This window comes from Acanthochromis polyacanthus, chromosome 10 (assembly GCF_021347895.1).
Source record: "Acanthochromis polyacanthus isolate Apoly-LR-REF ecotype Palm Island chromosome 10, KAUST_Apoly_ChrSc, whole genome shotgun sequence".
Lineage (NCBI taxonomy): Eukaryota > Metazoa > Chordata > Actinopteri > Pomacentridae > Acanthochromis > Acanthochromis polyacanthus.
Genome location: NC_067122.1, coordinates 19275206 through 19300684, shown reverse-complemented (window position 1 = coordinate 19300684; position 25479 = coordinate 19275206). Strand labels below are relative to the sequence as shown.

The 25479-nt window shown below is 41.9% G+C and overlaps 1 protein-coding gene across 1 annotated transcript in view; it reads right to left on the bottom strand.

The window, feature by feature from the left end:
• Positions 1 to 25273, bottom strand: part of LOC110945853 (protein diaphanous homolog 1) — a 37133-nt gene extending 11860 nt beyond the window's left edge. The window contains exons 1-12 of the mRNA XM_051954708.1: positions 25209 to 25273; positions 25076 to 25142; positions 24858 to 24945; positions 12153 to 12251; positions 11936 to 12030; positions 11705 to 11806; positions 11084 to 11323; positions 10314 to 10443; positions 9950 to 10074; positions 9624 to 9788; positions 8997 to 9129; positions 4839 to 4928 (exon numbers count right to left, since the gene is read on the bottom strand). Coding sequence (XP_051810668.1) covers positions 4839 to 4928; positions 8997 to 9129; positions 9624 to 9788; positions 9950 to 10074; positions 10314 to 10443; positions 11084 to 11323; positions 11705 to 11806; positions 11936 to 12030; positions 12153 to 12251; positions 24858 to 24945; positions 25076 to 25142; positions 25209 to 25273 — 1399 coding nt within the window. The remainder of the gene's footprint in view (positions 1 to 4838; positions 4929 to 8996; positions 9130 to 9623; positions 9789 to 9949; positions 10075 to 10313; positions 10444 to 11083; positions 11324 to 11704; positions 11807 to 11935; positions 12031 to 12152; positions 12252 to 24857; positions 24946 to 25075; positions 25143 to 25208) is intronic.
• Positions 25274 to 25479: the final 206 nt, after the last annotated feature.

Sequence of the window (25479 nt, the reverse complement as noted above, 5' to 3'; positions counted from 1 at the left end):
AGAATGAGATAACATCAGGAACTGGTTTAACTGGCCCTGGGGCTAGAGGCACATTGTATGTCACAATAATGGAGGCTGGGAGAGATAATAAAAAAAAAAAAAAAAAAAAAAAACCTTTCCAAACCAAAATGCTACTTTTCTGATACTACAGCTTCAGACGTATCCACAGCAACAAACTTTTCCATCATCATCTTCTTCTTCTTTTCCTTTCGGCTTTTCCTTTCAGGGGTCGACACAGCGAATCAATTGCCTCCATCTAACCCTGTCTGCTGCATCTTCTTCTCTCACACCAACTACCTTCATGTCCTCTTTAACCACATCCATAAACCTCCTCTTTGGTCTTCCTCTAGGCCTCCTGCCTGGCAGTGGGAAACTCAGCATCCTTCTACCAATATATTCACTCTCTCCTCTGGACATGTCCGAACCATCTCAGTCTGGCCTCTCTGACTTTATCTCCAAAGGCTCTAACATGTGCTGTCCCTCTGATGTACTCATTCCTGATCCTATCCATCCTGGTCACTCCCAAAGAGAACCTCAGCATCTTCAGTTCTGATACCTCCAGCTCTGCCTCCTGTCTTTTCCTTGGGGACACTGTCTCCAGACCAAACAACATGGCTGGTCTCACCACAGTTTTGTAAACCTTTCCTTTCATTTTAGCTGAAACTCTTCTATCACACATCACACCTGACACTTTTCTCCAGCCGTTCCAGCCTGCCTGTACACGCTTCTTCACCTCTTTTCCACACTCTCCATTGCTCTGTACTGTTGACCCTAAGTACTTAAAATCCTCCACCTTCTTGATCTCTTCTCCCTGTAACCTCACTCTTCCACTTGGGTCCCTCTCATTCACACACAGATACTCCGTCTTGCTGCGGCTAACCTTCATTCCTCTCCTTTCCAGGGCAAACCTCCACGCCTCTAGCTTCTCCTCCACCTGTTCCCTGCTCTCACTACATATCACAATGTCATCTGCAAACATCATAGTCCATGGAGACTCCTGTCTAACCTCATCTGTCATCCTGTCCATCACCATAGCAAACAGGAAGGGGCTCAGAGCTGATCCCTGATGTAGTCCCACCTCCACCTTGAACTCCTCTGTTACTCCTACAGCACACCTCACCATGAACTCCTCTGTCACACCTACAGCACACCTCACCACCGTCTTACAGTCCTCATACATGTCCTGCACCACTCTAACATACTTCTCTGCCACTCCAGACTTCCTCATACAAAACCACAGCTCCTCCCTGGGCACCCCGTCATAAGCTTTCTCCAGATCTACAAAGACACAATGCAGCTCCTTCTGACCTTCTCTGTACTTCTCTATCAACATAATCAAAGCAAATATTGCATCTGTTGTACTCTTTCTTGGCATGAAACCATACTGCTCACAGATGTTCATCTCTGCCCTTAGTCTAGCTTCAACTACTCTTTCCCATAGCTTCATCGTGTGACTCATCAGCTTTATTCCTCTGTAGCTGCCACAACTCTGCACGTCTCCCTTGTTCTTAAAGATGGGCACCAGCACACTTCTCCTCCATTCCTCGGGCATCTTCTCACTATCTAAGATCCTGTTGAACAACCCAGTCAGAAACTCTACTGCTACCTCTCCGAGACACTTCCATACCTCCACAGGTATATCATCAGGACCAAGTGCCTTTCCACTCTTCATCCTCTTCAATGCCCTCCTCACTTCATCCTTACTAAGCTTTGCTACTTCCTGGTCCACAACAGTCACCTCTTCTACTCTTCGTTCTCTCTCACTTTCCTCATTCATCATAATGTCATGTTTTTCAAAATTCAAGATTATGAATTACTTTTTCCTCATTTTTCCTGTATTGTGTTACTGGAAAAGTAACAAAGTGAGTGGACTGACTTTTCTTCAGATCTAAATGTCTTCATCCAGTTGTTTTTGCTCTGTGTGCAACATATTTTACACATTTTACAGTAAATCCTAATAATCCTCTCCATGTGCACATGAACTGGCGAGATGAGTGTTTTTAGCCTGCTGAAGGAGGCTGCTTGTGGCCCCAGTAATGTCAGATATGTATCAGTTGAGCCAAAGTCAGGATGTGCTTCCTCCTACTTCAGCTCCACTAAATTAAGACCTCTGACTCAACCAAGCAGTCTCAGATGTGCGCAACACACAAACATAAAGACACACTCCTACTGTGTGGGTAAAGGACTTAAGGTTCTTCCTGGCTGTAAGAAACAATGTGGGTAATTGCCAGGAGCAGCACTGAACATCACTGAGGAAAATATAAACTCCCAACAAAGCTGAGATGGCCAAAAACCCACAGCACAGCTTTACACTCTCCACATTAGCCATGGAAAATCGTGAACTTTGGCAAAAGAAAACCAAAAATGTCACAATGGAGGAAGAGAGAAGACGGGTAGGAGGCAGTAAGAAAAGTTGGCCACTTATATTTTCCTGTTACAAACAACTACGTGTAGTGAGGAAAGCTTTTACTCCCCCTTTTCTCTCTCACACACATATTCAGGTATTTCCTGTTAGGAGTGGGAGGTGGCCAAACAGTACTATGGATGACTGACGGAGCCCTCAAGTGGGCCCCATTCTTTTTTCCCTTCTCCTGTTTCTCCCTCCATTTGACTTCTGACTGTGTCTCAGTCAGTCTAGTGGTTATGGGCAAGTGTTGCTTGTTATTACAGCGAGTTTCCTGCATTCAAAGATTTTCACAGTGACTTTGAGGACAACAGGGGACCACTTGACACAACCTCAGTTGTAGTGTGATGTACAATTATGCCTTACAGGGCACTGAAATGCCTTTACTGACGTAAAAACAAAAAGTGAGACAGAGAGACAGACAGAGGAAATGGTAAAGAAGAACTTCAAATACCTAAATCCATAGTCAATTGGAAAATTCATAGAGATTTATGTGGCAAAACAAAAAAGCTAGTGTGTGACCACAGGGAGAGAGGAGTTCAGGTCTACCTAACTTCTGAATTTGATTTTTGGTCATTCCAGCAGTGTGATGACCTGCATTAATAACAATCTCGAAGTGGAACAGTACATATAAAGGAGAGCTCAACCCCACCAACATCTCTGTAGTTTCTATCATTTATGAACATAAATGGATTTAGCATGCTTTGAAGTGAATTTCACAGAAACTCTAAAATTTGTAAAAAAAAAATCTGTCAATTCTGTGCCCATTATCAAATTTTACTTTAAACACATTGAAAATAGATCAAGTTAAAAAAGAAAGACTACAAGAAAGAGAGAAAAGAGTACAATCTACTCTCTGGCTCTGAGCTATTCTACTCTGGAGCGCCGCTTCACATCTGGCTTCTATTGAGGGAGGGATTGGGTTGCACTCTTCCACAACCTTTCTCATGTGTGAATACTGAACCCACACAAGAGTGCATGTGAATACACACACTGGACACTTTCCCACTCACATGGTTACACATGAGTTGCCTAACACCAGGAATCATGTTACAAAGCACTGTCTTAACAGCCCTCATTGCCTCACTTCTATTTGCATGTTTAGTGCTACGTGTACAACACTGCACGCATAAAATTAAAAAAAATGAGGGATAAAAAGCTCCAGTCTGAAAACAGTAACTATAACTGGATTTGGTGGTGGGACAGACTTTAGAGTCAGTAGCTAACTAGATTACTGCTCTGTCTCTATGAGCTTACAGACTGAACAGCATGGGCTAAATGAAAACTAAGCAGGCTGAAGTTGTACACAGAACACAAACTTCTGGCTGGCCTAGTAGTGAGAAAAACAGTGCAACAAATTTATTTCTTACACCATAAAAAAGAAAACCTTTTGAGTCAAGAATTTTACTACTACAGATTATATGATTTTTTTGTGTAACATGTTTACAGTGAGCTGTAGTTGTAAAAGCCATGATAAAACAATGTAGAACAGGTGAGTAAAGGATTCTAATGAAAAACATAGCTTGGCAAAAGCCTTTAAAAAATAAATTTGAAAATGAAATGCAGACTCCACTTTAACAAACATTGTTCCTTGCCCAAAAGGAATATAAAGCATTTTGGAATGAAATGAAACATACTTTCAGATTGCCTGTAAACAAGTTTGAAAACGTTGTTTCCTGGCATGGTTTTTCTACAAAAATAGAGTTTAACTTATTAGTTAAACATTCTTTAAAAAGCTAGCCCTTCTCCCTATAGGAAAAAAATCAAGAATCTACTGTTGAGCTGCAGTTTGTCATTGTTATGAATAACTTCTGTCCTATTTTCATTCTGAGAGCATGGGGAGGATTGTGTGATTCCAAAAACTCAGATTCCTACTTTTTTCCTTTACATCTGTAGCAGATGAATGTGAAACCAAAAAAACCCTTAAACTTTTGAGTATTGCTCAGTGACTGATCTCACTTCCTAAAACTTCCTGCCCACACGCTGGTTCGTCTTCCGACATTTATATTCCTCCTCTGTGTTCCTGCTCCACAACCACACCCTCAGCAGTTGTTCCCCTCTGAAGTATCCTACTGTCCACACCCACTCTGATCACCCTCCCTCTGCTTTTGTTGTTGTGCCAGTCTTTGCTGGAACTGGCTTTGCCCATGTAACCATGGCCAGAGAATATTGCCACAACTGACAGCCTCTGAGCCATGCAGCAGATGGAACAGAGACAGGGGAACATAAACAAATCTGTTGTTGTGTATGCACAGAAACATAGAGACAGAGAGAAGGAACAAATGAGTCTCATATGCTACATGTGCTTCTGTCTACCATGCGCACAGCAAATGTGTGTGAAAGGAAACTGAAATCTGTGAATCAAGTAACAGTAGAAACTCGGAAACATCTGCATGTTTGGTGAAGATTTACTGCTTTGCGTGTGTGTAAGTACCTGCTTGCCGTGGTCCTCTCTTTCTCCTGAAAGCAGCGCCAGACTGCAGCGCCTCCAACAGGCCGTCCATGATACCAGTTTCATCACCCTCTGTAAACAGCATCAAAACATCGTATCAGCAAAGCACAAACAAACACTAGATCAAATCAACATGTGTTTCTGCATTTGGACTTTTTTATGACACACAAGCAAACACACTAATCCCATTATCACAACCCTATTATTTCAAGTCAGGACTACCCTGACACACTGTTATTTTCTTTTCCAGCAGCAGAGGAGTGATTGGGGGTTTTACTGAATTCTCTACCTATCCCCGTCTCTGATACACCAACACACACGTGGGAAGTCGGGATATTTACCAGCCACGTGGCCAAGCTGGCAAATTAGCTACATTAACCTATATAGGCAGTGACCTAGTTCAGATGTTGCCACTGCTAGGGGCGACACACTGCACTTTCAGGGAGATAACCTCTGAAACACACAAGTTGACCATTATTGGAAAGACCCCCTCTGAAACCAAATTCACATGAACCTCACACCATAACAGAATGAATGCACAGTTGTGACCAACAGCTAAAATGACGCTGACCTTATATCTATGTTTGCTTACAGGTGCTGTTTTTATGGTTGGCCTTGCTGTGCGTTTGTTTACATTCTCTGCACAACGTTGGCGTTGGGTGGCCATAAATAGAGGAGGGTGGGCCAAACAACGTGAGGTGCCCAATCTCAATGCTGTGTGTACAAGTGAGTGTTGTCATGGCAATTTTGTGGGCAGCATTCAGTGGCACAGCTCAGTGCTCAGGCAGATGGTTTCAATTATTTCTGTTTGGACCTGAAAACAGACAGAGGGGTCTGGAAAAGGGGCAGAGGGGTCGGGGTTAAAGGTTTATGTCGTCGCCTCCCCAACCCCCAAACACAAACACAGCACACAGCTCTGCTCACGCACACACGCACAATATTTAATCCTGCAGTAAGCCATGAAGCAGATGGCCTGTGGTCTCGCCTGTCACATCAGGGAAAGTCTCTCACACACTATCCAAGCTTTACCATGGCTCATATACACCCCTCAATGTCCATGTCCTGGAACTGCACAAAAAAAACTGAATGATGCAGGCCATGGTTTTCTTCTTCAGGGAAACACATCTGGCACATTTCCACTTACCCTAATCACATGGCTGGCTTAAACCACTGGTTCTAGCACACAAACCTATTTGTGAAACTGCACCGGAGGCAGTAGAGGGACCAAACAATGACCTTGCTGTGCATAAAATAGCCTATTATTGACTCAGTGATGCACTAAAACTGGAAAGTCCTGAGGCATGTGCTCTGTGTAGAATTGTACACACAGCTCTATTGTGCTTTTGCGTGAAAGTGGCTTAGGGAAACATTATTTTTTGAAGTCATATGTCGGTCTTATTCATCAAAAAGAAGCTGTACAACGTTTGGTTTGTTGGCAATTAGTTACAATGTTAATGGGGGAAACACACTTGCTGGGTTCAGCCTCGTTGGCAATCATGTGCTTTTGCTAATTCACATGATTTTTCTTTGCAACAGATATGTTTCAGTGTGTTATTATTTACAATAAAATGTGAATACCACAGGCATGTGCAGAGACTTCACACTCATGTGATGTAAGATGCAAACAGCAAGGTACAGCCTGAAGCAAGTAAGAACATAAGACAGATTAATTAGTGTAATAGTATTAAATGGTAAGCTCTTAAAGATGTGTGTTTGGATCTCATCTAAGTTTAATGCACGCACACACAGCTCTGTGAGAGACACATACACACACACAGATGGCACAGCATCTTGTGTAGGACAATAGCACCCCTATTGGATTTTCACACAACAGCAGATCAAAGAAATGAATGGAAAAAGTATACAGAAGAATGAGGAGTGACAACAAACACAAAAAAGGAAACAGTACATGGAAGAATAACAGTCAGTGGGGAGTTGGGGATAGAATTTTTGTTTAACTAACGTGCTACAACGTGTTTTTCAGTTGCTGGAAGTGAGACATCAGGCTATGCATTCTTATCCAATCTCATAGCTTGGGCCTTTCTCTTCTCTTCCTTTAACCCTATTTTCTCAGAGACAAAAACACAGCCTAATCCCAAACAGATGCATCTGCTGCCCTACTCTCCTCCTTCCTCTCCCCTCCCCCACAGTACTCCCTCACTTGCTCTCTGTATGGAGCACGAGCACTCCTAGTGGCAGTTCCCATACCGGCATCGATGTGAGTGTAAAGCACACATGCACACACCCTTTACCACATCCATAAAAACACATGGTCAAACACAATCTTTTCAGACAGTACTGACATCTAGCTGTAGAAACCAGGAATAGTAGCTTTCCAAGCTGCTTTGGCACATGTCCATGGGATCAGCTTATGAGAGACGGGAACGGATTTCTCATTCCAGTGGTCGGCAGACGTTATCGGATCAAATTCCAGTAAACATTTAACTTAAAGCACAGGAGCTGAATGTGAGCTTTTGGGTGTGGCATCAAAGTACTTTGCCAGTTTAGCATCCTGAGTCCTGTTATTCCCTATTTTATAAGGAGCTCAATAAAGTCAAGTAAAAGCTGCAACTGATTAACTTATCAAAACATGTAATAGGTAATAAATTATGAAAACTCTCAGAAGAATGACTTTTTCACAATAATGACGATCACATGCTTGAAACATTTGCAAAGTGAAACTCCACTGAGTGGCTGACTCACACTGGAATGACAAGGCCACAAACTACAAACACACACTAACCCTTGCACAGTTTAAACAACTGGGGTATTGTGTTTACAGGGACAGAAAGTCAGAGGTACATTCAGAGAATTCATGGGATAGTAAGGGTATGTGAGAGGACAGGTGAGAGATGGAAAGGAAAAAAAAGAGAATCAGGAAGATGTCTGTGCTCAAAACAACCATTGTTTAACAGCCATTCAGTATGAGGGCTATAAACAAATACAGAACAAAGACCAGGTGTGTGTACGCCTGGTTTGTATGTGGTTGAATTCAAATAAGGGGTGTTGAATGACTCCAAGCTACAAAGGCAGTCAAATATGCCACCTGTATGTAAATGACCTCTAGCCCACTAATGCACACATTCACCCTCATCTTTGAAGCACTACTATGTTCCCTTTCTGCATGTCTCTAGAGACGGAACATGAGATTTTGCTTTCAACTAGAAATACTTCATATTTTAAACACTGAGACAAAATATTTCAAGTGGAGCCTCACTGCTTTTAAGTGCCCTCTACATGAACAACAGACATAAGGGGAGGGAAAGGATAAAAGTGGGAGTGATGGAAAAGAGCAAGAAAGAGAGAAGAGGGGAAGCCAGCTGGAACACAGACCACTAAGAGAAAAGGCCAAAAAGTCTTTTGTATGAGTTTCACAAAACAGACACACATTCTTACATTCACAAACACACACTCTGCACAGATGCAGTTTGGCCAATAAGAAGAACGTTCACAAGAAAAATACATTTGTAACACATACACACACAGAGTGCACTGAGGCTGTAGCAAATGCTGACCACAGAACAGCAGAGTCTCTGGAGAACCAAACTGGAGCCTGAGAGAGGAGGAATGTACTGAAAGTAGGTCACAGTCTGAGAGAAGGGGGAAAAAGTGTCTGTGCACAAATGTGTGTCTGCAAGGCAGGATTTGAGTGTGTATGTGGGGATGAGCGAGTGAGAATGGGTGTGTGTTACAAGGGAAAACATGCTATTAGCACTTTTCAAAGTATAAAAGCATCTCATATAAGAGTGGAAACATGTTTTTGCTGATAAAGAGATTTAGGCGTTATTTCAGTTCTCTTTTAGTGAAAGAAAATCCCCACAATCACCAGAGGAGTGAAAAGAGGTCAAGCAGCTCCTTGCATACATCCTCCTTGTCTTCACTTTATGTGGAGCTTCATAGTTACTTCTTAACTCAAAAAAGGTCATCAACATTAGATTAACTCTGGTCTATAAATACTGAAGGGCTGTTCTTTCACACACACGTCACATACAGACACACACACACAAATATCCAACACAAGTGTGGACTCTGACTGCCCCCAACTGGAATGTGAGGGAAATACAAAGTGAGGGATGTGGATTGTGTGTCTGTTTCTTTCAGTCACACACACGTGAAAAGATATGATACAGCAATTTGTACCTGCGTTGATGTCAAGGAGTTGGTTCCGCTTGAGTTTCTCCTCTTTCTCCTTTTCTGCTTTTTCCCTAGCCAGTTTGGCCCTCTTGATCTTCTCTTCAGCCTCCTTCCTCTTCTGATTCTCTTTTACGGCTTGCTTTTGGGGGAGAAAAGGAAAAAGAGAATATCAGTGTATGTTTGCAAAGTGTTTGGTTAAGATACCTTGCGATCAACAGAATGAAAGGGATTTCTAAAAAGAGAAAGAAGTATAATGGTTTTGATGGATGTCTGTGTTTGTAAATAAAACTTCAAAGCCAGTAACTGGTCGTTATTCTCTGTCACTGGAAAACACGTTATCCCAGGTGGGAGCACATTTACAGTTGATGTATCAACTGACAATAGAGTGGAGCCTTTCATCATTATTTAAATATAAACAGGTGAGCAAACACTCACTTCGTCTGATCCTGGTTTGACATTTAACTTCCATGTGCCACATTGTTTCCCAGCTCTGCTTGTGTTTGTCTTTGTAAACCACGAATGACAATTTTTTTGGAGGGTGGGCAGAAAAGACTGAACACTAAAAAACTGCAACCGCTTTCATATTTATGACATCACACATGACTTTGCTCATTCCCATACACAAAGACATACCTGAAACATGTTTTTGAAGGTGTTGAGGTCCCCAAAGAATTCCTCTACAGAGATTTTTCTCGGGTCAAAGACAAAATATTCTCCCAGATCAGAATACTGCTTTTCCATATTCTTGTGCATCAGGTCCAGCTTCTCATACTGTTCATGGGTGTGGCTCACAAAACTGTAAAGACATGTTAAGGCGCAGAGAACCAATACCAGTAGTTTATCAAGACATAAAAATTCCCCCAAATTACCTTGACTACAAAAGTTTCTGACTGAATTCTCAGAAACACAGACTTGATAAGGCACTGAACAACTGTTAAGTAACTGAATAAAGAGGATATAGACATCTTCTCCACAAACAGGTCCTTGTCACTTTGTGAGGGAGGAAAGGTTTCCAGAGCTTTCTCTAGATTCTTGATCTGACGGCCCATCTGCTCTATGTTCTTCTGAATTGTCTCGGCAGAAACTGTGATGAACAAGTAAAATGTTAACAACGCCCAGTGCTTACATATGAAGTTTTAAAAAAAAAACAACAACCTGTGAACGAGAACAAACATAAAAGGATGGACATGCAGTGACATCAGCTGAAACCATGTGAGCACACCCTATCAATAAGATGAATGCAATGTGCAGTCAAGAGTTAAGGATGAATGATGCTATCTACAGATACAGACAATTAGATCATGTGTTAGATGTCCCATGTACCTCTGCTGGCCTTTTCAACATGAATGAGCTCATCGGTGAAGCTCATGACATCGGGATACTGCTCCTGGCACAAATCAGCAAGGAAATGGAGCAGCGTCTGCTTCAGATCAGCTGTTTTGGTGTCACGCAGCTGGTTGGGAGAAGAATGAATTAAAAAAGGGAAAACGTTACAGCAGCTCCAAAAGCAAAAGCAAAAAGTATAAAGACAGCGCAAGAATAGATAAGAAAAAACACAGTGCAAAAATTGCAGAGAACATTATATACAGACGATTTTTTTAAAAGTACAAGTAAAATAATATAAACACCACTGTTGATACACTGACACTAATCAGTAGTATAATTTTACGGATGAAGCAATTAGAAAGTCATGTATATATGTTAATATCACTATTATATAAGCACAACTTATCTATGGCTAATATGAAAAAACATGAACACCTTTGCATGGTATTGTCTACATGTTGGTGTTGTGTAGGTCTCAGTCATTATAAAATAAGGATGGCATAATGGAAAAATAAGGCACAGGAACAGATTCAGTTTATGTTGTGGATGACATTCAGATGTGATTCTGTGCAGGTAACAAGTGAAGTCAAAGACATGGGTATTGAAATGTTTTCTGTCATTGGGTTTACACTGCGGTTAGGGCACCGTTAAGATGATAGCTTTCCTCTTATTTCATTTATTTTAACTAGATATCTACATTCAATGCCTTTCTAAAGTATTCATTCAGTCTTTTTTGTGGGAGTATGTGTCATGAGTCTGCACTTCACCTTGCACAGGTATGATATGGAAAAGCCAAATGCCTTTCCATTGCGGGAGCCAGCATTCATGTAGTTCCCAACAAGGAGGATGATCTCCAGCAGCTTGGAGAAGGTTTCACTCTTTCTAAGCTCTTCGCAGGCAGCTGTTACAGACACCACATCTGGCTTTATGTTGTTTAGCTGTTCCTCAAATTGCAACTTAAACAGAATGGCCTCAAGCCGGGGCATCAGTCGTTTCACAGTGGACATCTGGAGAAACAAAATAGGGTGGGGGATCTAAGATCCATTCCTGGTATGTTTGTTGCCACAGAGAGAGTGAGAGTGTGTGTATGTGTTTGCACACAGTTGTGGGTGAGTGAAGGGTATTTCATCCATTACTCACATCTTCCACAGTTGAACAAAGCTGTCTGTGTTTAACAGCATGAGGACATTCTGTGTCTAATATACTGACAGTGATGCAACTATCTCACCAATTTCTGCACTTCATTTGACACCTCATCAATTTGCCTGCTATGTTTGTGGTTAGTCACGTCCCAGTTGTCTGGAAATTAAATCTATATCTGTTTCATTATAACAAAATTGCGTATTTTCTGGATGTTTGTATTTGTGTGTATGCCTAAGTTTCCTTACCACCACTCCAAATTGTTCAGACTCAGCCAAGTCATCATATTCATCCTTCATCTCTCCCAGGACATTCAGCTGCTCTTGTGTTGGAAGTTGTTTGATCAAGTTCTAGGTGGCAAGAAATGAAATATATAAATGACTGACAGGCTCTGGAAACATCTAAATGTGCTCCAAGCAGGAATGGATTCACACATAGATGCCTTCATACCAACACCAGAACAGATCTGAACTCAGTACCTGAACCATGGACTCTGTGAGGATCTTTTCATTGACCTCCAGGATGGCATTCTTGATCTCTTCATATGGGAGACGGAAAGATCCCAGGAAAATGGCTACGCGAGAAAATACAATCAACAGCAGGACCCAATGAACATACTGTTGTTGGAATTTCATAAAAGGAGTTTAGTAAAGAAGTAATGTCATTGCTATGGTGTCACTGGGCCAGGGGACTTACAGAGGTTCTGTGAAGTCTTTGAATCAAGAATCTTCAGCTCCTTCACCTTCTTCTTCTGTGGCAGTTTCTTTTCATCTCCGCCATCCTGCTCCTTTTTAGCTGGACAGGTGAAAAAAGAAAAGGGGAAGTTGGGGGTAAAATGCAGGAAACAGTTTTTAGATTACATTTCTTGGTAACTGAATTTTTTGGTAACTTTTTTTTATGTTAGATGCCTGGTACACTTGGATAACAACAGAAACAACGCAAGAAAAAAAGAACAGAAGGATAATCAGTGGGTTCTGCCATATAGCACGACATGGATTAGAGGGATGGATAGAGGGCCTATGTCATGGCTATAAAACTGACAGACGAGGCACTGCCTTCACTTTCTTCACTCTCTCAACTGCATGGTGTCATGGAGGTGTTAGGAGTATTGTGTCAGTGCCCTACAGAAAGACTGAACTAATATGAAAGGGCTGCAACACTGGGGGGAAACATGGCTCTGGTGTGTATGGTCCTTTTAAATATGGCCAGACATTTGCTAGCTGTAAGGCATTTAAAGTTTCCATTCGGCTTATGCATGTGCATATACACTCCATTCAGTTGCACACACACTCCACAGAAACACTTTACATGAACTTGTTCTGACAAGGTCAGGATTGTGACTGTAAGGATGTGTCAGAGTGTGTGTGGGTTACGCACTAGATGAGAATTGGTAGTGAAAGATGAACAATCACATGGGCTTGACCACATAACAGCCCCCTGTATGCAGGCAAAATAGAGCTAGGGTCAGCACGGTTGAAGAAGTCATAGTTTTTACTTGTGTCAATATTATCTAACTACTCATATTTGATTTACTGTATGATGCACACTGAAATTATAAGACAAAAATTCTTCAACCTCAAAGCTGATTATTCATCTAAATTACTGTTTTGTAGTCATACAGTAAGTATGTTCATATCAATACAAAGTGAATGTCTTGGGTTGGATAAAATAAAGACTGTTCTGAGTTCAGGTGCACTGAGATGGGACTATCATCAAAGTTAAAAAGGACTTTCAGAGTACAAACAGCTGGGCTGCAGCACACTGAATAATTCACAGTCTTTAGTAATGCAAACAGATTAACATTTCAACATGCCGAAACACGAGAATTAATTCAAATTCAACTTATATACGTTTTACATTTATTTTTATTTAGTATGTTTGAAACAACCTGAGCTGACCAAAGTTCTGTATGTGTTGTCAGACAGGTAGCAATTGAAGACAGTATAAAACTAGTAAAAGCCACTTGCAAAACAAAATGAAAAAAAAAAACACTAAAAAGATCAAAGAGAACAGCAACTTGTAAGATCAGTTTCTTAAATAAATATGAAATATGAAATATTAAGACCATTAAGAGCAGCCAACTTAAACAGTGTGCACCAGCCTGTCTTTTGAACTCTGGTAATTTGCTGCCCTCAAGCTAACAAGCATCTGTTTCTCTTCCATTTTGCTGGAAGATGTGCATAGAATCCCGTTCAAGAAATAATGATTATTAGTGGAAGACTTAGTTGTAATGTCAGCGCAACAAGTGTCGTTTTGAAAAGGGCCATTTCTTCACCTCATCAGTTCAGTTCTCTCACTTTTTTTTAACTATATGTCCAGATTGAAATGCAGTTTGTGAGATCAGTGAAAAATTGTCCCATTCAAACCGTAGTATTGTCCACACAGAGACAGCCATCCATGCATAACAACATATTCATTCATCTGCTCATCCGTCCATATGTCCAGTCAAACAGTGCTTTGTCTCGATGCGAGATGCCACTCGGTTGTACAGTCTGTTAATGAGACCGGGCTCTTAATGAGCTCCTCATCTCTCAATTTAGCCATTCATTTAGAACACACACAGAATAGTTTGTCAGTGGACTGTGACCTTAAGGAGCCCCATTGTTTCATGGAGTATCAGCTTCAGCTTAATGAAACTCTTCTCTCAGAACCAAACATCATTTATGTGTTAAGTTTCAACTCTTGCCTATTGTTCCGATGCAGTTTACACTGTATCACTACAGTCAACTGTGTGTAATACTACCATCAATAGCACTATTGTGTGTTGAACACTCCATCGACAGTTCCTGCTGTGAGCTGGAAACTAAAGCAGGAAGCCATCACACACACACACACACACACACACACACACACACACACACACACACACACACACACACACACACACACACACACACACACACACACACACACACACACACAATAGGAAAATCCATCAGGACATTGAAGAGGAAACAACATAAATATCTTTGCACAAACATGTAAGTACAGCAAGTCACAGCTGAAACATTAAAAAAGGAAGTGACAAGTTTCTACAAATAAACATCTTTGGATAGAGCCACAAACAGGGAATGGTCTAAATTAATACACTTTTTCAAAACATGGCAACTACAAAATGAAAGAACTAATGCCTCTGAGGTAATGCATCAAGAAATAACATGACCTAGAGTATTATACCAGCAGAAGCTAATGCCTTCAATAGTATGCATATAAATATGCACATACAGACCTCTACATAGATATAGAAGTACACATACTACAGCACAGCTGAACACCTAATCTGTAGAGTACTTAATCTCAAGCAGTAACAATCCACTTAGTCTGGGACAAGACTAGTGACCTAATGGCAGCATCATGTCACTAGGTCAGTGTGTGCATCCGCCTCAGAGAGTCGGAGAGCCAGTGAGGAAGCATGTGTGTTTGTGCGTGCGTAAATCTACAGTGTTATAGTGCCAGCTGCGCTCCAGCCAATAGAATGAGCCGCAGCTATGTTGACATCATGGCTGATTCATAAAATGGGGTCTGGTGTGCAGATTGTAAAATGGCTGCTATGTGGTTTCCACATGCACAGACACTTTCATTTATGAGCTGATGGCACCTCTAGTGGTTGCAATGGAGCACTGCCTCAAGTTACTCTTAGTCATTGTGGGGGATGGAAGGAGATGACTGAAGCAGAACACATGTGTGACTGGACACACACACAAAAACATACCCGAGCACATATGAACACACTTGTAGAGTACCGACATGTTAATGTCCACATGTTTTATTGTCACAGCTGCCGTTTTGTTACACCACTGCACACAAAAGGGTCTTTTTCTGGAAACAAATCTCTATCACCCTGTCTGACACACACACACATATTCGCATCCACACACGTTTCCAGGAAGACCTCCCCCCCGTCTCCCCAACAGCTGCTTGGCAGTGAGAAATGATGGGAAAAAGGGGTGGGGGGTGTTGTATTTCTGTGTGTGTGTGTGTGTGTGTGTGTGTGTGTGTGTGTGTGTGTGTGTGCGTGTGTGTGTGTGCGTGCATGTGGACAGAAACGCACGAGTGTGTCATGAAAAGAAATTCTTCCATTTCTGACTTCTGTTTTTAATTAAGTGGCAAGACAGAAAAGGCAGAGAGATGGAGGAGGTTAGGAAGTGAAGGAGGAGTGCACAGAATCACGAGGAGCCAAGTCATGCTGAGGTCTTTGTCAATATGTAACCAAGTGTCTCTGTGTGTGTGTGAGTGTGTGTGTCTGTCTATCTGCACAAAGAGGAGTCTGTTTATCAGTCAGCAGACCTGAGAGTGTCCTTCACCGCCCCCCCCCCCAACCCAATCCATTCCACTCTTGTTCCCTCACTCCTTAAAAGGAGAAAATGTGTAGCAGAGAAGGTGATGAGTGGCCAGGCTTTGAGAGAAAGAAAAAACAAACAAAGAAAAGAAACAAGACAGATGGAAAGCAGGATAAATAAGTAGCTGGTAAAGAATACAAAGAGACAAACAGAAAAAGTAAAAAAAAATACAGCTTAAAGTATAGTCTTTAACTTTGAGAAAAATTTCAGTCTTCTCTCAAAAAGCCTACCCACTTCTCTATACTACGGTGCTTTGAGTCTTACTATGTGGCATATTCATCCTGTCATCACCACTCCCTGTTTGTGCAGTGTTGCAGTTTATTTTTAACCCACTAAAAGCTTTCAGATGATGTGCTCCATTGTATATTGGAGGCATCAACAGTGATTTTCATGGGGCCTCTGGTGGTCAGATAGGAGAAAGGCACAACATCAACTTTATATAACTTCAAACCAACTTTTTTCCATTCAGCATTCCAGAGCTGGAGATTGTCTGAAGTGGAACAGAAGAGAGAGTGTAAAGTTTCAACATCAATATTCCTGGGTTGAGCAAGTCTGTGGAAAAACTTGCTGAATTTGCTCCACTGAAAGAACTGCGCAACCACAAAAACAAATGTTCTGCCAAGCTTGAACTTCTTCAAAGACTAAATGTATTTCATGCCAACTTAATAATAACATCTTATGTTTTTGGTTTAAGGAAGTATGCTTGAAGAATGCTAAACTGTTAACATTAACAAAATGAGACAAAGAAGAAAATGAAAAGGAGGAGGGGGGCATAAAGTCCTTTGTCTAAAGTAAACAGACGGCCCAAACTATGGCAGAAGGACAGCTGTAGCCTTGGTCCCTTTAAACTTTAAATGTCCAACATTCTGCCACTCTCTGTATAAGTGTGTGTGTGTTACAATGTAAGAGAGTTTGACAGAAGAAGAATAAGGGGGTTTCCACGGTAACCTCGGATCTGAAAGAGCCCCTTCATCCTGTTTTTCACCGTGAAAGGAAATGAGGAGAAAAGATTCCTGACTCTGTGTGTGTGTGTGTGTGCAATTGTGTGAAAAGGACCAGATGGCAGGGTGGGGCAGTGAGGAGGGGGACGGGGGCAGGATGTGGGAGGGCCAGGATTCAGGGGGATGGCATATGGGAGGGGCTAAGACTGTGCTCCCTTGCGCTCCCCTGGTGTATGAACAACGTAACTGCAACTGCAAATTATCTAAACTGACCACAGTTACTTTTTTTGTTTTTTAATCAAACTAGATTGATTTCAAAAACATTGAAAACAATCAATATTATCACCTAAAATATCTAAAAAAAAATCCAAGTGATATTTTTCACTTTTGGTCAGTGGAAGTGAGCTTTTGGCTTTAACTAACACCGTTTCAATAAAAACTGTGAAAGAGCAACACTTTTCTTTATATTTTCTTTTTACATTAAAGGATCAAATAAATTTTGCTCCCAATTACATCCCTGCTGGAACACAATTTTGTGAATTTTCAAAGAACAAATTATTCAGTCAACTAAATAGTTAAATTTATAATAACTATCCAATTACATTTAACATAAAATAGTTTTGGTTTGACAACAAGGTACAGCATAGCTTTATTAACTTGGATAAATTTGCTCAGATTTTAATGAAAGCCAACTTTATATACATTATGAAATGGAAAAACTTCAGAATTAAAATAATCAACCACTGACTTCCAGTGTCTCCCACCTTGATAAGCCATTTTTTTTTATATCTGCTTCAAAAACATAACAATCCCAGGTTATCTGAAATATTTTTTTTATTCCTACCCACTTATTAAAAGCAATGCAGTGCAGTTTCCTATAGAGTGATGAAGCACAGGAGGCAGAAAGTGTGGGCCCTTCAGTGATGTCTCAGTTTATGTGTGGAGTCACAGTGCCCTCCACTGGTGTAAATGGTGAACTGCTGCTCCAAAGCATTAAGCTGGCAAACCCCTACACCTGGATACCTTGTTTATTACCTTCACACTCCATCTCATCCACCATCCAAGCTGTGAGTGTGTGAAAGACAGAAAGGAGAAAATGCTGCAAAGAAACAACAGACTGCTTGTATTGTGGTATATGTGATGTTGTAGGGCGAACAGTAGTGTATGGGTGTTGGGGTGGACAGGGGATCTGTGTGAGTGTGTGGATGTGAGCCTGTGTGTGTGTGTGTGTGTGTGTGTGTGTGTGTGTGTGTGTGTGTGTTAGTGTTGTTCTCTCAGGGCCAATCTGACCTCTCTCTGCTCTTCTGGCCATGAAGGTCTTCAGTGATGACGCATACATGGCACGTAACAGCATCACTGATGAGACACACTTATATACACACACACACACACACACACACACCGAGTATGCTGCCTGCAATGCTGATAAGGTACACTACAGTCGGCACACCGACACAGCACTACCTTGAACTCGAATTCGCACTTGCTGAAACCACACAAACAGCCAATAAATCCCCATAGCAAATAACAGAGGACACAGACAGAGCCCTCCAACACACACACACACACACACACACACACACACACACACACACACACACACACACACACACACACACACACACACACACACACACACACACACACACACACACACACACACACACACACACACACACACACACACGGAGAGGTGAGCTGCTATGGTGTGCTTATTAAATCAGTCCTATATCAGCCAGTCTCCTTGGGACATCAGAAAAGATTTACTACAGCAATTACACTGGCTAATTACAAGGAGGAGAGATAGAGGGAGTGCAGGAGAGCTACAGAGTGCAAAGGGGAGAGGAAAATCAAATCAAATGGAGAGAGAGCAAATAAAGGTGTGAAAACTGAGACAATGAGAGCGCAAGTGAAGGAGAGAGAGAGACAGAAAGAAGTTTAAAGGACAAAGATGATGAGGATGTGACCTTGAGACGCCCACAACACCTGTGCCTTGAATATTGTACATAGAGACTAGACAAACACAAAGGTTCATTGTTCATCCTCACAAACCAGCTGTGTGTGCCTGCCTGAGTGAGTCACTGAGTATGGAAGTAGTTTTTTGGTGGTAGCTCTGTGGCAGTCAGTATGGTGCTGTGGTGTTTGTTATTCACAGTGTGAATGTCCTTGATGCTGCACTGGCCTTCACAGCACAGTGCTCCCTCTACGGAGAGCAGACTGAATTACATCATTAAGCAGGCTCGCGGTTATGCTGGGTATCAATCAACCTTGATCCTTGTTCGTCGTGTTGTGGCTGGCATGCAGTGACATTTGCAGACACTGTTCACATCTGTGTGCGGGACTGATGGTTGACATTTGTGTTCTTACAAAGAGCTATTTATGAAAGTCTGACTACCTCTCCTACTGAATATAGTCTACAAGAGTGGCAATTAAGATCTGCTAATAATTTGATACTTCATCATTCCCACTGGAGAAATAGAGTTTGTACCAAAGCCTTTGTCTTTTACTCAGCAGGGAGAATCACAAACAGATTGATACTTCATCCTTTCAGCAGCTTAAGACTCAGGTTGTACAGCTGAATGTTCCTCTCTATGTACAGTGCCAGCAGTTGTCCTAATGTAGCAGCATCTCCCTGCTAGTCAAGTGTACTGCCCATCCTGACTGCCACTATGATGTATGCACAACCATGCATAAAGTCTCATTTACATGAGCGTAGCAGTAGAAATGAAAACTTAAAAATTGGGTTTCTATCGCAATTAAAAAGTTGGATGAACTCTAACACACATGCACCCCATGAGGCACATTTTGCCCTGGGCAAAAAGGATTAGGTACTGCACTCCTGTCAGCCCTCAAATATTCATTATTACCTTATGAAAAGATAGCAGACAGAGAGCGAGTGGGGGCAAGAAGGAGCAAGAAAAAGGGAGGAAAAAAAAAAGAGCATGAGTACGTGATAGAGAGGCACTTTATGAATACAAGCAGTTCTGACTTATGCAAAGCAAAATAGATGAAAGGAGGACAGAGAAAAATGGAGGTCTACACGGTGTCATGCCATGGAGGACAGTTAAAAGCACGTCACAGTACTGGTGCACACACTCATCCTGTTAATCCCTCAGTTTCTGTCCTCTCGTCTCCAACCATCCATCCCTTCAGTCGTCTTTATCTCTGCTTCAGTGATGAGGACAAAGAAAAGCACTCAATCATTTGCCCACCCTTCCTCCCCCTTCTCTTACTCTTGGTCTCCTCAGGCAAGGCTCACAGGCCTGATTAGCAATTGTGACTTGACCGCATGGTGGAAAGATTGGCACACATGCACAAACACAGAGTGGAGCATGTACACACACAAGCGTAGACGCATATGCACGAATGTGGCAAAGAGGAGGACAAGGGCCAGTTTTGCTAGGTCTAATTATCCCTTGAGCAAGGCACAATGAGGAGGTTGGAAAGGAGTGGGGAATTTTGCCTTTTCTAATGTCAGCAATCACCCGCAGGACACACACATACACAGACACTTGAGTTTCTGTCTGGAGGCAAAAAGATTGGGCTGTTTTCTGGTGCTTGTCACTATGGTCTTTTCAGCCAACACATTAACACGATCAAGCCAATGAGGAGAGGAGAGGAGAGAAATAAAGACAAGGGAAAAATATGTGAAAGGCAACGCTGGAGGAGAGATAAATGAGATGAGCAACAAAGTCAAGCAATTGCAAGGAGAAGCAGTATTGTGGGGGAGAGACTGTAGCAAAAAAGATGAGCGGCAAGGATGAGGGGAAAGTGCAATACGGTTAATGGAATACGAAGAAAGAAAAGGAGAATAAGAGTCCAGTTCCAGAAAGATTTTTCAACAACTCTGATTAACAAAGTAAACAGGCAAGCAGTCATCCCCATTTAAGATGTAGAGTGGATTCAGACACCTTTACTTAACACTTCACTGTGTTGTAGATTTAATTTTCAATTGCTATGACTGTTGTCGCATAATAATAAAGGGAAATTGCTTTTCTCAGAACATTTGCTAATTAAAAACTAAAATCTCAAATTATACATAAAGCAGTCAGATCATAATGTTCAGACTTTGGAGAAGCCCCTTCATCAAGAACTGCTGGTGCAACCCTTATAAAGTAAACGCTCACAAGCTTTGCAAAACAGGATACGGGCACTACATCCACTTCGATGAGGTAGATACTATGAGGCTCCATCAGGCTAAATGAGAAGCATATATGAACTGACATCTTCTGGTTTCTCCAAAGTTCTGAATTTAAGCGTGTGGTTTCGGTGGTCCACTATAGGGACAGTGGGAGACTTGTTCTGAAGTCAGATTTGTTTTGGCTGCATGCTGTGTTGACACTGTCATGCTGAAAGGTGAACGAGCACTCCACTCTCAGATCATGCACTCTCTGGAGCAGGGTTTGTCTCAAGAAATAGTTTGCATTTGGCTGCATTAATCCTTCCCCTAATTCTGACCACCCTCAATGTCCCTACCTCTAATAAACATCCCATAGCACCATACCACCACCACGCTTCACCGTAGGGATGTTATTAGCCAGGTGGTGAGCTGTCTCTTGTGTTTGGCAGACCTAGTCCTCAACAGAGTTAAATTTTTGTCTCTTCACACCAGAAAAGCATTTTTCTCATGCTGTCAGACCCCTTTATATTCATTTTGTAAACTTCAAGCATCATATGCCCTTTACTTAAAGTGGCTTCCATCTAGCCACAAAAGGCTGATTGATACATTGCTACTGAAAGTGTAGTCCTTCTGGTAGGTTTCCAATCTCTGCAGAGGACTTCTGAGCTCTGCTAGAGTGGGTGTTGAGTTATTGGTCAGCTCCCTGATCAAGACCTTTCTTGCTCTGTTAGTTTGGCTGGACAGCCAACTATCTAGAGTACTGGTAGTTCCATTTCACAGTTCCTGAGGCACTGTGCGCCTGCAAATAGTCAAAGCTTTTAAAATAGTTGCATTTTGAACAATGTCTCAACACTATTTTATCAGGAGGTCTACAAAGTTCCTGGACTTTATGGCTTAGTTTTTATCCTGATGCGAGTGTGAATTGTGCAGGCCTAATTAAGTTCTAGACACACGTTAACAATGGTTAAGGCAAAGAGATGCACCTAAATACAATCTGGTGTGCTACAGAAAGGGGTCGGAACTTTTGTAAATGAAAGACTTCATTTCAATTTTTTAAAGAAATTATCAAACATTTGTAAAAGATCATTTTTCATTTTGCCAGAAAGAATTATTGACTTATTGATTGCAGACTGTAGGGAAAATGTTGACAAACATCTAAACTGAGTGAAATGTACAACACAATAAAGTGTGGGTGTGGACACTCCGAATCCAAATATCCAAAGTTCAACATTGAACTGGAATTTAGTGTATTTTATTTACAGCACTGAATAATTTAAAAAACACTAAGAATAGTGGTCTTGCGATTCACACTGCTGAGAGTGCAGTGAACACTTCTTTGCATTTGTGTATGTGTGAACCTTTCTCTTTGTTGCACACACTTTGGGAAAACTACTGCAGGTTTTGAAATACATCAAAAACACCGGATCATAGTCAAACTAAGTAGCTAGAGGGGGATGACAACCATGATCTGGCAACCTCCACCTCTGCGTGGGAACCTGGGGAAAAACCTATCTCATCAAAGATACACTGGGGTGCTGCAGGGTTTCCAGTGTGTGAAATCAGTTTTAACCCTTCCCCAAAAGAGAAAGAAGAGCCCCCCCCCCCCCCAACATAAATCAACAGAACAAGAGAAATAGATATTTAAACAGAGAGACATGCAAATCCTCTCTTGAACATCTGTCTACTGGCCTCTCTCAGGAATAGGATGTAGCTTGGGCTAGACAAAAGGACACACATGCATGCACACAAACAAGAATAAAAATTGCACAAAACAGACACACCTAATCCCTCCATGTGCTTAGTGAGCCATCAGGGGACATGTTGCCAATCAGACAGCTATGTGAGGCTAAGCAAATGAAAACAATCAAGACATAACACAGAATATCGCTCACAGACTGGCATGTGTTTGTGTGAGTGTTTATGGGCATGACCGTCTGCTTGACGAAGTTCAGAGACTCATACACATAGCCAGAGGCCGGCATCTGTGCTCACCAAGTGTGTTCCTGGAGGGACTGTGTGTGTACCGATTTTCTGGGTCTTCCACGGCTAAAAATGATCGATGGCAAGGTTGGCAAAAACAGAAAAAGAACCAGTGTTTAATGATTCACAATACATCGTATTACTTTGGATCAAAGCCTTTGCCAAACGTAGTGTAAGGATTATGTTCTTCATTGCAGTATGTCTACAGGATGAGCTCACTGTGATTTGTTTTCTATTATTATTTAGAACAATTTTGTCCCCAGTCTCTACAATGGCACTACTGAGTGCAATGTGAGGCTGTAACATAATATTAGCCAAAACTATGACAATAGGACACAAATTGTAAGATGACACTTTGGTTGAATTCCTGATGCATATTGCATTGTCTTCTTTTGTTCGATAATTTTAAATTCTTGTCCAATACTTGCTCATGATAGTACAGCTTTTTAACAGCAGCAATAAAAACTCTGTGGATTTATTCCCCACTTTCATCATTGGAATTACTAGACACCCTGGTTAAAGGTGTCCTCAGCTTTGTACATACAGTAAAATGCCAGAGGACAGTGAAACCTGCCGATGAACTCGTGCATCTCTGCCAACACAGACATAGCACACTGTTGCTGGGAATATTTCTAACATGTGTTCACTGAGCAACAAACTGGATGAACTTCAGCTGCTGGTGGGGAAAAAAAAAAAAAACAGGCTTCTCTTCATAAGCTGTGTTGTACTTCACGGAAACTTGGCTGTAAGGAGTGATATCAAACTCTGCGCTGCATGTGGCAGGTTTCCATCTCTACAGAGCAGATCACCACATGGAACTCTCAGGCAAGATGAAAGGTGGAGAAATCTGTTTTTACGTTAAGAGTGGCTTGTGCAATGTTGTGACAGTAGTTCTACAGCACTCTTCCCTCATTTGGCTCTTTCTTCATAAAGCTCTCTACTCCTACTGTGAGTTTAGCTCATTCATACTAGTCTGCATTTACATACTCCATTCAAGCGAACAGGCAGAAGGCATAGTACATGCCCACTACCCAGATACTGCATGTAAAGTGCATTAACCCCAGACTCCCAGTTATTGTCTTCTGCAACTTTCCCAAAGGTAATCTGGAATTTGTTAAATGCAAGACTAGTGAAGAGAACATAAGTACAACAAGCAGTGCCTATCAAGCTTTCTAAACCTGTTGTGAAAACATCAAAGTAATGGATCAGCGAGGTTGTGGAGGACCTGCAGGCATGCTTGGACTGTACCAACAGTCTGGATGAGCACACAGAGGCTGTGGTGATATACATCAGCTTCTGTAAGGTCTGCTGTAAAACATTAGGGAGAGTTACAACAACAAATCCTGGTTCACAGCTAAAATTGGACAAGGAAGGAGCATTCAGGAGTGGAACAGAAACAGGTTTTGCAGAGTCAAGGTACAGGTTTAGTAATATGATGAGAGAGGTGAAACATCTGTACTATGAGAAACTACAACAGCAGTTCTCAGCCATGACACTGCTTTTTTCTGGGAAGCGGTCAGGCAGACCACAAACCACAAGCTTATGTTCCCCCACATTAATAGTGAATCGTGCTCGGTCAACAGCATAAATGAGTTTTCCTGTCACTTTTAAAGACAATGAGACAATCCTGACACCATCCGCTGTGTGACCCTATCCTTCAGCTCAAACCCACCAGCTCTACCACAACAGGGGCCTGGGCCCATCCCCAGCTGTCCTTTTCAGAGGCTCCCTCCTCCTCCACTACAGAGACAACTCTCTCCATCATGAAAACAGATATTAATGCTCTTCAAGAAACAAAACCCCTGCAGACCTACCAAGCAAGACTGTTTCTCCATCCGCGCTCAACTACTGGGCTGGTCAACTGTCTCCAGTGTTAACAGACAACTTGCATTTTGTCTACAGAGCCAACAAGTCCATAGACAATACAGTAAACACGATCCTCCACTTCATCCTCACAGTACACAGTGCATCTGTACTCCTCAGGAGACTATGCCAGGATTCTATTTATGGGTTTTAGTACTTTCAATACTATCATCCAGGTCCTGTTGCAGGAAAAGCTCTTCCAGCTGAGTGTGCCTGACATCACTTGTAGGTGGATCACACACTTTCTGTGAGACAGGAGGCAGCACATCAAGCTGGGAAACGATGTCTCTGACTTTCGGACCATCAGCTCTGGTTCACCTCAAGGATTATTTTTTTTTCTCTTGTATTCTTCTCCCTCTACACCAACAGCTGTACCTTCAGGCACCAGTTTGCCAACCTCCTGAAGTTTGCCGATGTCACCACCTTCACTGAGCTCATCCACCTACAGGTGGGAAATGACAGTGACGGTTGAGATGTCTGCAGATTTTACCAAGATCCCAGCTCCCACCTGCTCTCATCTTCTAGTGTGACTCTACAGTCGACAGTGGAGTCCTCACGCTTCCTGGGAACCATCATTACCAGGAACTCAAGTGGGAGCTGAACATCAGCTACATAACCAAAAAAGCACAACAGAGGATGTATTTCCTGCAGCAGTCGAGAAAGTTCATTTTTTATAGACAATGATGGTACACTTCTACACCTGAAACACAGAGTTCATCCTCACCCTCTACATCACCATCTGGAAAGCTGCTGTCATGGCCGAGTACAAAATTTAAGTC